Source organism: Cydia strobilella, chromosome 18 (assembly GCF_947568885.1).
Source record: "Cydia strobilella chromosome 18, ilCydStro3.1, whole genome shotgun sequence".
Lineage (NCBI taxonomy): Eukaryota > Metazoa > Arthropoda > Insecta > Lepidoptera > Tortricidae > Cydia > Cydia strobilella.
Window position 1 is genome coordinate 12,582,465 of NC_086058.1, and position 16,754 is coordinate 12,599,218.

The following is a 16,754-nucleotide window of genomic DNA, read 5'->3' on the forward strand; positions in this document are numbered from 1 at the left end:
CACACAGCCAGACGGGTTGTTGGAGCGAGCGCCAGCAAGCTGGCGCACAGGCCACATCGGGGGTGAGGGGTGGCCGAGAGGGACGCACCCAACACGCTCGCCCGCCAGTGCCCCGCGCGCCGCGCAAGTTCTCGAACGTGCTCTTCGCACAAAAAGCGCGCGAAACCAAAATGGCCGACAATGTTGTGTTCCCTCGGAAACTACTAACAAGATTCATAACTTTATACAAAGACCAGCCTTGTTTATGGGACAAAACTTGTCAAGCGTACAAACTGAAACGAAAAAGGAACGAAGCCATTACAAAATTAACAGAATTGGTTCAGGAATACGATCGGGCGGCTACTAAAGTGCATATTTTGAGGAAGATTGAGAGTTTGCGCGCGTGCGTACGGCGGGAATTTAAAAAAGTTCAAGACAGTCGAGCGAAGGCAACAAGCTCGGACCAGATTTACGTGCCGCATTTGTGGTATTATGACATGTTTACGTTCGTGTTCGGGGAGGACGGGAGCAACTATAAAACGAAGCCTAGCTCGCCGGCGGCGTCGACGGGTCAGAATGAGGTAAGATGTATCCGAAAAGTTTCAAAAGTGGACTTTACATAAGACGGAATTATGGCTGATTTTCGGAATTATTTAGCCGAAATTTTGAAGTAGTCGGACTTACTTAAATATACCTTAATCAGTGACAAGGATTGTTGACAGCTACTTTGGAAAAGTGTGATGAAAGACCCAGGCGTATGTTGTGATGAATTAATGGCGTGGGATGTGGGATGGCAATTGGCAGTGGGCGACGGGCGTACTACGACTGCACATGGCAAAATGATGTTTTACCACGACAACAATGGGGATCTAGTCAAAATGAGGCCAAATACGAAATACCTACGAATAAAAGCAAATTGCATCTAATGTAGAATACAATACACTAACGTGTCGACGTTAAACACAATTTAATTATCTTTTAGTCCTCGCGATACACCCCGAAATTCAGTAAAATGCTGCAAATGGTGTCAAAAGTATAAAAATCGGTACGATTGATCTTTAGGCCATTTAAATCAATTTGACCCGTAGCACCAATAAAAAATTAAAATGGAGAGAAGTCAGAGGAGTCATGGCGTCATTTTTTATTGTTTAAAAAATTGAATGAAAGGGCTTTTTAAGCCGAATGAAAAAATATGTGACATCAGAATAATAATAATTTTCAAAACATACCAAGTTTGGGCTTCTCCAGATACAATACCGTCCAAATAGTTTTTGTAAAATATACCTCAAATAATACCTAATATCCTTATGTCTAACCCCAAGAAAGCAATTTCGAAAATAATTACATTTAGATTTTTTTTTTTAGTTTTCATTATTACAGTGTGATAATACCCCTGGCACAGGGCGGATACGCTATACATGAAAAATCACTTGCGTTTCTATGTGTGAACGGCACGTCGTTCTGTACACGCGTCATGAGTGAGTGTGAGTTGCTTAAAAATAGTACTGAGCGGCCGGCAAACGGCCGTCATTCTGCTGTCGCGAGGCGAGGTAATTTGAGTCGGGGAGGGGCGATGCGTCAGGTGCGTGCCCGTTCAGCGTTTTTAAACCTTACACTAGATTAGATTAGATTAATTTATTTCTTATTGGGAATTACATGATATTTAATAATGTCACAATGTATCTAAATAACATGAACTCACAAAAAGATCGTCAAATTGTAAAAAATGATAATTCAGTAAAATAATTAAAAAATAAATAAAAACAAACAAATCATAACAAAATAAAAAAAATAAAAATCGAATACAGTGAGATAAAATGTCAGAAAGTAATGATAGTTATACTAAACACAATGTCAAAAATTATCACTTGCGTAAATGAGCAAAGCAGCATCTTATACAGCCACAGTTAAACGTTTGTACGATATTAAATGGGTTTTAAAGTTATTTAGCACATATTCATAAAAATAAAATAAAATATAAGATAAATTGCTTATTTTATTCATTAAATTGTAATTTAATATTTATTTATTTTTTAATACTTTTATTATGTTGGCTAAATGACTGGGATGCCATTGACTGTTTGGGAGTTTTAGAACGAAAAAGTAAAAATTTAAAAAGTAAGAGGTAATTTCGTGTTATAATAAACAAATCATTTAAAAATTAGTTAAAAAATTGCAGTTTGTTAAAATATGTGTGTTTTCGTAAATATTGCAATCTAAATGTTTTTCGCTAGGGGTTATTTTATCTTCACACATGAAAAGTCTCCGATTGCAAGTAAGTCCTAAGGAAAAAAAATCATGGCCGTAGGTCTATTAGGTACTTTAATTACTGAGTTTGCAAAATTGCTTTGTCTTGTTTTGTTTCCTCACATTCGATATGAAAAGTAGAGTGTTTAACTCGGGTGAAAGGAGCCATTTTTGTCTCGTACAATTGGCGCTCTCACTGCGTTCGAGCGCCAAACTACCTCGACAGTGATGGGTGCCATTCAACCCTTGGTTAACAATCTACCACAGAATAACTAATAGTCATCTATTGTACGATTTCGAGATCTTTATCAACCAATTGCGGCTGGATATCAGTCTTAAACTGCTTCTTCTGACACAAATGTACTTTATACGATGAAAATAACCCTAGGAATTAGTTCCAAGGCAGTACGTTACGCAGCGTCTTACGTAAGCGAACAACTCGTGAACACGAAGCGATGCGGCGCGGCGCGGTGCGGCGGGCCCACGGCAAGACGTTCGCGACGAGATCGCCCACGTAGGACGTACGTACGTACGTAGTAGGAATAAAATTTATTTACTTGACGGTAGTATAAAGCAACAGTTTTCAAAACGACGAAGTAATATTTTTTCCCTCTTACTTGTTAATCAAGTCGTTTTAAACGTAGTCTGTTTTTTTATGACCTATGAAAATGAAACGCAATTTCCCAACTCTGTAACAAAAACCTGCATTTTTTTCCTCCGAGAACGCAAAAAACAAAGGCCCGTACTAATTGTGGACACATTCATCCCTCGCTTTTTACGAGTTTGTATGTATTCTTTTTGGGCTGTGTAATGAAGACAGGTACTTTATTCGTATTGTTACACATTACTTACATATTTTTTTTATGTATAATACTCATAGTATTATATTATAATTCTTGTAAGTCAACAAAACTAAGTTACAATACTCGTGTAATAAAAGAAACCTCAAAAAAGCAAAAATTTCCTAGGACCTATAAATATTATATATTTTCTAAAGGATATAAAAATATATTAATATAAGTACAGAAATAATGACATAAGTAATCAAATTAGCTATTTTTATTAAACGTTATGTTAATATAAAGTCATTTTCGTAATTTATATAGGTTATGCTGAATTAAAAATAATGGAAAACGCCAAAACACATTTGAGGAGTGTATTTTCAATGAAATCTCTTTTTTTTCTCTATAAATTCCATACAAAAATAAGCCCTTTTCCACTCCTCATTTGTACTCGAGCTCAATGTATTTTCGTTATGCCCATTGCCGCAATTCCACGCCAAAGAGTGCTCATTGTGAGTTCCAATTTACTTACGAAATCCTTTCACCTGGTGTTGATATATGAGGCAGCCGACTTAAGAACAGCCTCCTTTTCGGGAGTCAGTTGAAAACTAGCAGCCATTTTACCTTTAAAAGGTCTTTTGTTCCACAAAGGTCTTTCTCAGAAAGATCTTAGTACACTACAGTTTGCCAAGGAATACAGCCAGAGGATCACACCCAAAGAATCCAATTTGGTTTTTAGGTCATGGTAATGGTAATTTTTGTATTTAATATGATGGCATATTTATATGCTGTTTAATTGATTGTGCCAAATCGAACTGCAAGTTTCTTTAAGACGAAATGTTAATATCAGAATCTGAGATTTCGACCTGGAAAACCTGGATTCAGAGGGTTCTTTAGTATATTGGGAAGTTAAGTTCAATGTGAGGAAGACCGTCTACAAGTTCTTTTTTACTCCACTTACAGAAGCGAAGTACTTTTCTGACTGTGACGGTCTTTCCAACCAAAAATTGTATCTGACGGTCTTTCCCACGTTGAACTATTGACCACATTAATTAGTACTCACATGGATGTAGTTTCTGTGCCGCGATGTATTTCTCCAGCTTGCGCCGGAGCACGATCTCTGCGCCGTAGCGCCCCACCGAGCCGTTGTCCACCAATAGGAAATACGCATGCCGGTTGTTCAGCACCGCGAGCTTCGATCTGCCAAAAGAATTCAGCATTTATTTACTTATTTGTTAGGATCACAAACAAAAGATACAGTTTACATATGATAGTTACATATTGTAATAAAAAATTGATTAAGAAATACACGAGAACTTTTTTCTATCACATTACACTCAAAATAATAGCACACTCTGTTTATACTTATGAAACATCAACATTAAACAGGGTTCGAAAGGATAAATATCAATGATAGTTATCTCGATAATTATCGCGATAATTATCGTGATTTTTATGCCTGATAATGATCGATTTGATAATAACCTAAAATTGACGAAATATAATTAGATTGTTACATGAAACATAAAACTATATTTTAATGGTTAATAAAAAAACTAATCAATATTAGGTCACTTTTTATACTTTTTATTTGTACATAGCAAAAAACGCCATTATTTGTTACTATCAAAAAATTCAAAGAAAATAATCCATACCTCGGATAATTATCAAAGACTATAATTATCTGGATAATTTGGAACCCTGACATTAAAACGAATACATTTAGGTATTACCTACTAAAATTTTAATGAATATACGGCAGAGATTATTTCATGAAATGCTCGTGCAGTTAAATGCTTTTACATTAATATAATGTTGTAATGAATTATCTTTATCCAAATTTTTATTGTAGAAGGTACATTTGTAGGTGAACGAAAAGGGAAACAAAGTAAAATTATGAAATATTATATTTATCTCTACTACAGCATCGATATGTACAAATTGTCATTAGGGTTAAATAAATATAGACCCCCAGTTTTGCCAATTAAAATGGTTCCAACTTATGGTACGGAACCCGGAACGGATTACGTTGGTACGGAATCCTTCGTGCGCGAGTTGTCCGGTTTTTTAATAAAATTTTAGTAATTACTTTAATACTTTACTTTTTAGGAATCGGATGAAGACCTGCCTGAGGAGGAGAGCTACGAGCAGACAGGCAATTATGCGGCAGAGTACAATGTGGAGACCAGTATGATAGAAGATTCTAGACAGCAGTACTACGAGGATACGAAGAAGCGGACTGAGGTCGACGACGAGTATGATGCGATAGGTAATACTCTTTTCTAACCCTATTATAGTGTCCCACTGCTGAGCAAAGGTCTACTTCTCTCGCCTCTTGATCTCCACGACTCCCGATAGCCACAAAGTGGATGCCGCAAGATTTTAGATGCGGACGGGGTAGGCCCAAAAAAAAATCGAGGTAAAATTTAAGGTTATGTTGAATGACTTTGACAATTACATTAATCTAGTAGCCGAAAAAGAAAGCGGTCCCATTGAGTCAAAATTTCTAAAAACGCAAATGTTTTTCCTCTCTTGGTAATCGAACAAAGTTCTTCTAATTTAGACTCATAAGGCTCGAGCCCACAGTCTAATTTTTCATCATTTCTTTCCGGCAGGTATAAACGTAGCAGCGAAACTAAGAACCTTGCCACCCAACATGAGGATATTAGCTGAGAAGCTGATTAACGACGTCCTCTTCCAAGCACAGATGCACGGACTTAGTTCATCCACCGTCATAAGTACTCCCGATCCTTTCAAATAGCTGACTTAGAGATACAGACCTTAATATAGCAACTGCATGCATTTGCATTGTTTAATTGTTAGGGTGACGGATATAGGATATAGGAAATTAAAGAAGAAATAAATTTTACAATAATAATTTTGTCTTTTCTAAGTACAGAGATTCTGCGATACAAAAGAGATAAAATAATTTGATGACGGAACAGAGTAGATACCATCTTTAAGCCGGATTCACATTTGTCTGACGTGTCTTCATTTCTGTGATGCTCGCTGCTTATCAGATAAATATGAACACAACCATATTAAATGTATGAAACCAATTACCGTTCTGATGGTCACGAGACAGCACAACATGACCGGTCAGATAAATGTGAATCTGGCTTTATATATCCATTAGGTATGGAGATATTACAAATATAAGGCATAGTGTTCGTTCCTTCGAATCGTTTAAAATGGCGTTTAACCCAAACGTTTGACACAAAATACGTAATTGAATCTGGCTAGAAAACTGGTCATTCTATTTAGAATTGGGTATCTTTTATATTTTCTTCGTCCATTTCAAGTTGCCATTGAGTAAGTAATTATGTGTTCAATGTTTTAATAGTTACAATCCAAATCCAAGCTTACCTAGGTGAAGCCATAGCATGGTAGGGTACGTCTCTGCCCCTGCCTATAAGATCATTTGCCCCTTCCACGATGCCCCATGGAGCTATGCCAATGCTGACGACCCTGCCGGCTCGCTGCGAGCGTTCCAGTTGTAATGCGTCACCCACTTGTCGCGTCACACCTGATGACGAAAGATTAAAATGATTACTCTGTTAGTGAATGAGTGAAAAAGCAACTTAATTAAGGAATACGTGATGTAGATCATCAGCAGAAGTAAGTAAGACGAGGTTTTGAATATGATCTTCACACGCTCTTATTATCCTAAAGGTACGAGATGTGTTTAGATCATTTTATGCTCTTCGACTACTTAGATTCTACTGCTAATGTGTAGACCACCCAAAATCTCTTCACGAGTAAACAGAAAATTCTGGAAAACGAATGTACTCAATAATGGAATCATACTAAATAAAAAATTGTATTCGTATATTTCAAAACTTATCTAAATAAAAAAAATCCTTTTTCAAAAATAGCATGAATTAAGAGAACCATTTGTCAACTTCTTTCCGCTTCGTTTTTTTCAACTTTTTAAGCTACTCTGCACATGAGCTTTTAAGAAATTACATTCACGCTCCCCTGGCCAATAATTAATGCTTTTACTGTTTAAAGCTAAAACCCGGCTTTTAAGTAATTAAATTTATACCAAAGTATTGTGAAGGAAGAAGTGAAGTAGGTAATCATGTAAAGTCGTACTCGTACACTAATGAATTAAGTTCCATTGAGTGAAAGTAAAGTGTGAAAACTGTGATGATATTGAAATATATTATTGATTATGCATACTCGCTCCAATCCCACTCACCAGTATTAGTGCCCCCCGTAAAAATCCAAGCTCCCGTGGTCTTAGCGGCCTTCAGCAAGCCTTTTCTGAGCACCTTTTTCAGCTTGGGCTGCAAGTCGAAGTTAGCTTTGCCGCCCTGGATGGTGATGAGCAGCTTGGGACGGTCGAGGGCCCATTCACGCGTCAGCAGTTGGACTATGAGCTCGGAGCGTGTGTCGTGGGCAAGGCGGACGTACTGTGGAATGGTTAAGATGTAAGTATAGCTTGGAAATTATTTTGTTAGATTTGCACAGGCAGATAAGATGCATGCCTACATTGCCTACTCGTATTTACCAGGAACATTCCATGACTTTATTTATGCACTATATTAAGTATTTTTGCCCAAGCGACATTAAAGAGATGTAATAGCGCCGTAAGGTGGCCAGACCAATAAAATGCCCATCCATAGTGCCCTAGGCGTACGTTGGCGCCGGCTGAGTAGGTATCCACGCCACGCCGGGCGTTGCCACTGGAATGTTGGCGCTATGGGCTATCGTGTACCCACCTGTGCTTTAGTAGGATGCGGTCCGCCCTGGAACTCCACAGTACCATAGGCGTCCGTTGGCGCCGGCTGAGTATGCCGCGCCGGCATCCACGCCTCGCCGGGCGTCGCCACTGGAATGTTGGCGCCATGGGCTGTCCTGCTGAGACCGCACCAGCATCTGCAGAAGATATCAGTATTTAGACGCGTAGAAAAATTAATATTCATAATAATTTTGTAACCTGAAACCTGAATAGAATCTAATCGTCTATTAGTAGTTGTAGTGAGTTAATTCTTGCCCTATGACGGTCTTCCCAAGCAAACATTATGCCACTCTTCTCCACATTGACCTGCTAATTTAATGTCCGGCCATAACAAGTATCCTCAAGTTGTCTTTTGTTTTTGACGCTAGGGGTAAATGAATTTACGCATCTCACCCCCGGGCTGGGGAGGCCCATTGGGGGGTGGTATGTGGGCCTCGCTCCTCCCGTACATCCTCTGCTGGCCAGACGAAGGGGAGGAGAATACCCACTAACATCCCCTGCGGCTTCACCCTCTTTACCGTTAGGGGAGTGTCATGGGATCGCTTGCGGCATTCTATCGCCTACGCCCCCCCGTATCTTTAATTTGTCTTCGCTAAAACTCTCAAACCTAAATTTTGTATTTCGGAAGTCATACAGCAGGGTACTTTAACATTCTAGTCGGCTTTTATTTGATTGGTTTATAGACTGCAGGTAACTACAGGGGCCCTGTAACCCTGTTTTTCTATAATAGAGATATTATGATATAACCGTGTAAGGGTGCACGATAAATCACAAATAATGTTATTCTGCAAGCGTACAAACAGCACCAGACAAAAACAAAAAACGAAATAATTTTCCTTTGTTCTGAAATAGAAATGCTACACCCAGACACCCAGTAAAATGCTGCAAAATTACAGCAAACCAAAGCCCTAAATCACGATTGCAACTACAACCAATTACTTATGAATCGTCGGGATTCCTTTGAAAATTACAGTTTTCACGTCTAAAAGAGACGACGAGTCTCATACTGACATACGACTTTTTGACAAGTAACGGAAGACCGGAGTGCCGAGGACACCATAGCATGGATAAGTCAAAAGCTTACGCTAACCAGTAAAAGCGTTCTCTCCAATTGCAGATAGTTGATACCAGATCTTGAGGTCTCGTTACATTGGCGCTTGAAAACTCGAACCGACCGCGATCGCTCAAGCCATGAGAATACGCGGTATATATTCCTCATACAAAAACGTCGTATCTCTCAACGATTCTAGTACAGACATATGACCTTACGTGTGTTAGACAAGCTGCCGTCGACGTTTGATGCTAATTGCCTTTGGTGAAAAGGGTAGGGTTTGAACGGGATAAAAAAGACTTCGCGAGGTTTTCGGGTCAGGAATCAAGTAGGTAAGTGTCCGGAATAAATTATAACTCATGTGTGAAAGGTTAGGCCAATTTAGTACTATTTATGACCGATTTTACCAAACATGAACTAAATCTAAACTTATACATTGAAGTGTTGACCTGGTTGTCTAACTGAACAGACATATTGTGGCAACATTATTGTAACTAATTAGTAGTAATTAGTATTTCTAAAATTTTATATTTGTGACGTTTTCAACAAAAAGGTACCACATTGTCGCTTGTTGATAAGGTTGATTTCTAATTGAAGCTATATGGAAATAGCGCCTTACTGACAAGCGACAATAATACCCTTTTGGTTGAAAATGGGAAATTTTCTAAAAATGGATAACTAAACTACTGCAGCATGTTGGACGAATATTTGTGAAGGTATAGAACCACTAAACGCTGAGGATGGACAATAGCTTACTTTATCATTAGAAATCCACCTCCGGGGATAAATGAAAAGGAAAATAACAGAACAAATCCAAGCGGGCGGACCTGGCATCATGGCTTACCATATTAAGCCTGGGTTATGGGCTATTTCGGTATTCATGCGGATAATCCGCATATCATCCGCGTATATACATATAACGAACATCCATTAGATAATGAACATAATATGCGGATTAAATTATTATAGTTGCCACCTGTTCGTGATGAGGGTAGGTAAATAAATGTATGCAACTGTTGGAGTCTTGTCAAACACTAACATGGGTTGTTTGTTATGTAAGTAAATTATAAATGGACAGCCTACATCAATAGTAGGGGATGACTATGTGTCAAAAGCAGCTTCTATTGATACTGTGAGATTTAAGTATATCTCTCATAGTAGGTCTTATCTCTGGGAAAACGCGCATTTTTGAGTTTTAATATGTTTTGAGCAAAGCTCGAACACCCAGATATTGTATTGTATCTATTGTATGTATGTTTTTACGTACGTTCTGATGGTGGAACGAATTATTTCCGGAAAAATATATTAAGAACCGTCAACTGCTTCAACATTGCCTAGCATGCCAAACTTACTTAACCTCCTACGTTTTTTTAATTTACCGTCAAATTTTCTCAAAACGAGCACGGAACTTTCCGAACATCGGTGAATGTATACAAACTCCAATACACACTGCCATTTCCAAATACGAAAAACAAGCAAAACTCGCTGTACGAGACGAAAACAATTAAACTTAGTTCAGGAGCACCCGGTGCTCCTGCATTTTTAGTTAAACTTCCAGACAGGAGCTTTTTCGTTATTAGAAGAATGGGCTATGTTCTAACATTTTTAAAATAAAGTAGTTTCTACTAACAATAACTCGTTTTGCTGTCTATTGGGAGACCTTATCTCGTTGCAATAAAGCTTAAGATTGATCTGTTAACTGATTTGGTGAAGCTACATTCGTTCGATTTTATGCTTTTACCACAGGGCGGACACGCTATACATCAAAAATCACTTGCGTTTCTATGTGTGAAAGGCACGTCTGTACACGCGGCATGCGTCATTGTGTGAGTAAGTTGCTTAAAAATAGTACTGAGCGGCCGGCAAACGGCCGTCAATCTGCTGTTGCGGGGCGAGGTCATTCGAGTCGGGGCGGGGCGGTGCGTGGCCGTTCTGTATGATAATACTATTACTTATTCTGTGCGTTTACCTAAGGTTATTCGACAGGAGCAATGGAGAGAGTTTTAAAGTCTGTTTATTTGTTCGATTATATATCTCATACTTATGCAAAGATTTACAACCATTTTATTTAAAAGGCAGTGAGTTAAAATGAAAACCATCACTCAAAAACTTGGCAGATTGCAAACCCTAACCACAACAAACGGACACATTTAAATGTGATAATGTTCTGACATAATAAAGTATCTGTGGAAGGACATTGAGATTAGTTGTTGATCTCTTAAGTATAACAGATAACAACTGGCTGAAAAGCCGAAAATGAGTCAAAGCCATTATTCAGTTTTATATCAAATAAACTGTTGTAAATAAATCTAATTGACAAGGTTTCATTTAATTTGCCCTGTTAGTATATATGTCAGTGTGTGTCAAAACTTGAAAGCTAGATTGCCCAACTTCCCGATTTTAGATTGAGCTGAAATTTTACATACATACGTAAATCGGATGCAATATTATGAGGACATGGAGCTGATCCGATGATGGAGACAGGAGGTGGTGGGGGAGGAAACTCGGTGATAAAACAACGCAGACTAATTGTTTGGGGTTGTTAAAATTAAAAAGAATTGTATAGATGAGTATTAGTTACCTGTGGAAAGCAAAATACAGTCAGCGATAAAAGCTTGTGCCAAAAATTTAATTTTGACCAAAAACTTATTATCAGACAATTCTATCCACCCGACAACGTAATGAATATTCTGCGGTATTTCATAACACGTAGCTGGAATGTCACTACGACTACCAATAAACTACAGACATCAGACATTCCAAGAGCGCAATAAGAAAGCTTTTGAATCGTATCTACACTTTAACAAATTTAATATACTTACTCGTATCTACTTAAGAGGAAAGGGGATGATCGTTTCTCCATATACAAACGTAGTCCTCACTTTCCTAACTGGATATTAACATTATGGAAAATATTTTTACAGAATTTTATGTATTTTAGTCATAGCTATGCCCGACCATTTATTTTTTGTTTTTTTATTATTATTATTATAAAAGAAGCGAAAAACAGATTTCATACAAATTTTTAAATGCTATGTAATTAGTTTTTATATATATTTTAAACCTAACCTAACCTAACTCTTATAATAATAAAATAATAAAAAATAAGTAACGGTCGGGCATAGCTATAATTAAAATACATCAACTTGTGTACAAATATATTTAATCATGTTAATATCGAGAGGAAAATGGGGACTCCGTTTGTATGGAAAGGCGGTTTCGGGGCAGTCGTCCTCTTTCGTCTTAAGCGACGTTATGTGGCGAAAGATACGATATGTATCAGATATGTCAGTGTCAATTGTGACGTTTTTGTTTGTCGTATCTTTCACATTTTTGACGTATCTTAAAGTTCGAATTAGGCCTTTTGATATTGTCAGATCTTTTGATTTTGACGCGTCAGAAACTTACCTATCCGAACTCGATAATTTTTGTTTTTACACTAAATATTTCAGTATGCAGCATCTGTATTACTGTTTCGGCGTCGTTCTTGTCCCGCTAGTCAATTATCTGTCAATTTCCTGGATAAAATGAATGACGTTCGCCGCCGTATTTCTGCCACGTTCATTCCGTCAATTTTATCAAGGACATTGACAGATACAGCGGAAGGAACAAACGATGCCGCATTAGTTATGCACGTAGACATAGGACATATGTCGGCATATCGAGATATTCCTAGGCATATCATGAAATCATGAAATGCCGGCGTTTCATAATCTGCCTAGGAATATCACAACTTGAAGTTTGGCACGATAAATGGCTAGTGGTCGCTAGGCAGATCATGAAATGCCGGCGTTTTATGATCTGCCTAGGAATATCACCCCGTGAGGTTTGCACGATATGGCTGGTGATCGCTAGGCATATCACGAAATGCCGGCGTTTCATGTTATTTTACGATACGCCCGGTATGAAGCTAGGAATATCAACGAATGCAATTGGTATGATCGATCTGCCGCCTCTTTTATTAGGCAGATCGTGATATGCCTGGGTTATTCTTAGTCATATCGTGAAAGGGCGGCGTTTCATGATATGATTAGGAATATCTCGATATGCCCGATTTTACGATCTGCCGCCGACATAAACAAGTAGTTATAGACGCGCCACCGGGCGACCGGGGGTAAGAGAAAGAATATTCATATAAAATTTGGGCAGCATAGGATTTTTTCTCTTTCACTTATAAATTTCGTTATTTCGCCATCGACTCCTACCACAGAATAACTAATAGTACTACCGTACTCCTACCTATGATGCCACCCGGTCGGTGATAAGGACAAAGCATGACACTATTTCCTCTTATAGGAATCGCAATAAGACTATCTTTCTCTATAAAAGAGTGTCAGGCCCTTGGTTATGCAGATGTAAGTACTTAGTTGACATCCGAACGTCATCTTTATAATTGTACTAGGGAGTCTAATAGGGATCCGCCCGGGCTTCGCACGGGTTACACAAAACCTTAACAAATTATTTACCTAAACCTTCCTCAACAATCACTCTATTAATAGGTGAAAATCACATGAAAATCCATTAAGTAGTTTGAGTTTATCGCGAACATACAAATACAGACGCGGCCGGGAATGTAGTGATTATTGTTCGCATTACTAAAGGAGTATATAGGTACATACGCAGACTCGCAGAGCTTATCTGTTTCTAACTAAATACAGTAAATACAAAACAATCCGCTTCCGACTTTGTAAGCGCAGTCGTGGGTTATTATTATTACCCGGAACAAAGAGTGCTTAAGAAGTTTAATTATACATAAAAGCGGAAAATCTCGTTCCCTGTGCAATCTCTATAAACGTTTATTGGGAGGGACCACAGAGGAAGTTAGGTTGCTCTGCTTGCTGTTGCACCAGGAACGGAGATGGGCCTATTTTAATTTTTCTATAGAGTTATTTTTTCGATTTGGATATACTTAGCTGGTTTGAATAGCTCCTCATTCTGGCCGGAATAAGCACAAAATCCCAAAATGGGACAAGTTTTATAATATATGTGATTTTCCGTTGTCTCGAAAATGCCCTTACGTACTAGTATTCGTAACTCAGAGGAAGATTTTTTTAAATACATGTTGTGAAATTGCGTTTACCTGTATTGACAGAAACTATTCTAATTTTCACTTTTATGTTTCCATTATACATTATTCTAAATTCTAATATTCACTTTTGTTTCCATGGTCTACCCGCTACCGTCTTGCAAAATTTTGCAGTTGGCCAGCCATAAGGAGCCGATTGACGTACTGCTTTTGAATTTTGACATAAGTAATAAGTTTTTATACTTATACTATATAGCGACTCGCCCCGGCTTCGCACGGGTAGTTCAAATAATTTACACAAAACCTTTACAGATTATACATATAAAACTTCCTCTTGAATCACCCTATCTATTAAAAAACCAAAATCCGTTGCCTAGTTTTAAAGATACATAGGGACAGACATACATACAGAGCGGAAAGCGACTTTGTTTTATACTATGTATGGATTGATATGGGCATTCTATGAGCTGACCGTACAAACGCATTTTATTTAATTCCCTTCATTTTTAGGGTTCCGTACCCAAAGGGTTAAAACGGGACCCTATTACTAAGACTCCGCTGTCGGTCTGTCTGTCACCAGGCTGTATCTCATGAACCGTGATAGCTAGACAGTTGAAATTTTCACAGATGATGTATTTCTGTTGCCGCTATAACAACAAATACTAAAAAGTACGGAACCCTCGGTGCGCGAGTCCGACTCGCACTTGGCCGTTTTTTTTAACATATATTGTGACAAAAATACTCCTATTCCTGTAACTCTTCAGAAAATTCGCGTTTCGGACAACGGCAAACAATTTCCCGGAATTCATTGTTGCTCTTGAGATTAGGTAGTATAAAAACTGTGTAAACTTACACATGTTCGTCTTTGGCGCTCGGCACGAAGTATTTACACTCGCGCTTTTGGAACGTGCTCTCTATCCAACTGCGAGTGGTTTTCTGAAACAAAACAAACATATTTTAGCTTATTGATAAGGCACAAAGGCGTTCAAAGAAGGGTGTTTATTTCTTAGGCCTTATTGGGATTAGTACCGTTTTCTTACTATGTTTTTCTTCACTCAAAAGCGATTGTTACATAGGAAATGTTGTTCCGGAAAGGTTACGAACCCGCGACTTAAGTTTACAAGTCGCACTCCTTACAGTCCTTACCGCTAGGCAACCAATGCTCCAGCATTCCACATTATTCTTGCGCATACCTATAGTATAAATCTGGCGCTACGTTTACGGAGGAAAATCGCTGTGTAAGTGAGCGAATTCCCTTAGAATTTATGTTCGTAACAAATATAAACGCTGCACAATTTATAAAGCACTTAACACATAAATTTCCTGAGCCTTCACATACCTACTCGTAAAGTTCTCGCCTTCGTTCGTAACAAATTCAATACTTTGCACATTCAGTTATTCAGGTGTTTATGACATAATTACGAATGGCGGGGCTCGACTCTAAACTCGTCATAAAAATGTACGAAATGCCGCCCCATTCCAACTCATACTGTTTCATGGCTCGATCTTTTGTAGGTGGTTACGGCGAGTCGTAAAGCATTACGTCTTTTCTTTAATCTTCTTCTTCTTCTTCTTCAGGCTAGACCTGTTCCCATTTACTTGGGGTCAGCCTTCCTTGTCCTCAATTTCCATCTAGCATTTTTTTAATATTGAGCTATTAATTAGGGAAAAATATAGCATAAAGTTGAGTAATCCTTGGAAATGCTAGATTTTTATCTAACTTTAAAAAACCAAGTGCGAGTCGGAATCGCGCACGAAGGGTTCAGAACCAATACGCAAAAAAACGGCAAAAAATCACGTTTGTTGTATGGGATGCCTCATTTAAATATTTAATTTATTCTGTTTTTAGTAAGAGTATTTGTGGTATTTTCTATAAAAAGGGACCTTATTGTCGATGGCGCATAGAAAATGCCCCATTTGTTGGTAGAGCAGTAACAGAAATACATAATCTGTTAAAATTTCAACTGTCTCGCTATCACAGTTCATGAGATACAGCCTGGTGATAGACAGACGGACAGACGGACAGTGGAGTCTTAGTAATAGGGTCCCGTTTTTCCCCTTGGGTACGGAACCCTAATAAGGAAACGTTTAACTTGCATGGCTTATCGTGTCCGTGTACCCGTTCACATGTGTAGGTAGTGCTATTTTTACTGCTATTCGTCAGAATATAACTTTCTTTTTATGTTACAGGAGGCAAACGAGCAGACGCAGACCTATGACACTAGTGTATGACTACAATTGAAATGACCCATGCACCCAACACTCTCATAATAATTCAGTATGGGTTCACCGATGTTTGGTGACTGGTGACTGTAAGTCGCGCCTTAAACTTGCTCTATCTACTAGTTCGTGATCTGTGGATCTTTTAAGGTGGCGTAGGTCCAGCCAGCAGTTTTTGAAAAGCGTAACGTTTTTGGATAGGCTACGTAATTAACATATGTGGTTTCCATCAGAGAAGGGTGCGTATGCTCTTTCTTGTTACGGAGATATCAACGTTTTTGTAAAATACTTCAAAATCATCATTTTTGTCATTTCTGCGTAAAATTAAAATATTGGAATATACGTATATGTCTAGCTTAATTATCGTTAAGTATATTATGTTAAACATGAAATAAAACTATGAAAACGGATTATCGCGTATATTTAATTTATAATACATCCCCTATACCCTTATTATTATTATATCCTTATTTATAGCCTTATGAACTGATTTTGTATGTACACCACCACCAGCCTTAAAGTTTATAATCTATGATGGTTCATTATTTTTAGTATGTGGGTATTTTTGCACTTTGTAGTTTTTCCTCAGTCACCCGTTGACCACGAACGCTGTAAAGGGTTCGAAACGTCGGGATGTATTATAAATTCAATATACGCGATATAATCCGTTTTCATAGTTTTATTTCATAAGTAACTATCGCGGTA

General features: G+C 38.1%; 2 protein-coding genes across 2 annotated transcripts in view; one reads left to right on the forward strand and one right to left on the reverse strand.

Annotated features, from left to right (window-relative positions):
• LOC134749553 (transient receptor potential cation channel trpm) overlaps positions 1-16,754 on the reverse strand; it is a 308,269-nt gene that overhangs the window by 103,276 nt on the left and 188,239 nt on the right. The window contains exons 3-7 of the mRNA XM_063684539.1: positions 14,683-14,765; positions 7,733-7,889; positions 7,210-7,423; positions 6,375-6,534; positions 4,072-4,208 (exon numbers count right to left, since the gene is read on the reverse strand). Of these exons, the coding sequence (XP_063540609.1) occupies positions 4,072-4,208; positions 6,375-6,534; positions 7,210-7,423; positions 7,733-7,889; positions 14,683-14,765 (751 nt within the window). The remainder of the gene's footprint in view (positions 1-4,071; positions 4,209-6,374; positions 6,535-7,209; positions 7,424-7,732; positions 7,890-14,682; positions 14,766-16,754) is intronic.
• LOC134749573 (uncharacterized) lies at positions 96-5,838 on the forward strand. The gene is made up of 3 exons (XM_063684570.1): positions 96-560; positions 5,118-5,277; positions 5,624-5,838. Exons 1-3 carry the CDS (start codon positions 171-173, stop codon positions 5,767-5,769), a joined length of 696 nt encoding a protein of 231 aa, XP_063540640.1. The 5' UTR covers positions 96-170; the 3' UTR covers positions 5,770-5,838.

What these genes read in the sequence shown, in the direction of transcription:
- LOC134749573 (XM_063684570.1), top strand. Translation starts at nt 171, where the DNA reads ATGGCCGACAATGTTGTGTTCCCTCGGAAACTACTAACAAGATTCATA. An exon ending in CGTCGACGGGTCAGAATGAG is followed by an intron (nt 561 to 5,117) that starts GTAAGATGTATC and finishes TTTACTTTTTAG; the next exon opens with GAATCGGATGAAGACCTGCC. An exon ending in CGACGAGTATGATGCGATAG is followed by an intron (nt 5,278 to 5,623) that starts GTAATACTCTTT and finishes TCTTTCCGGCAG; the next exon opens with GTATAAACGTAGCAGCGAAA.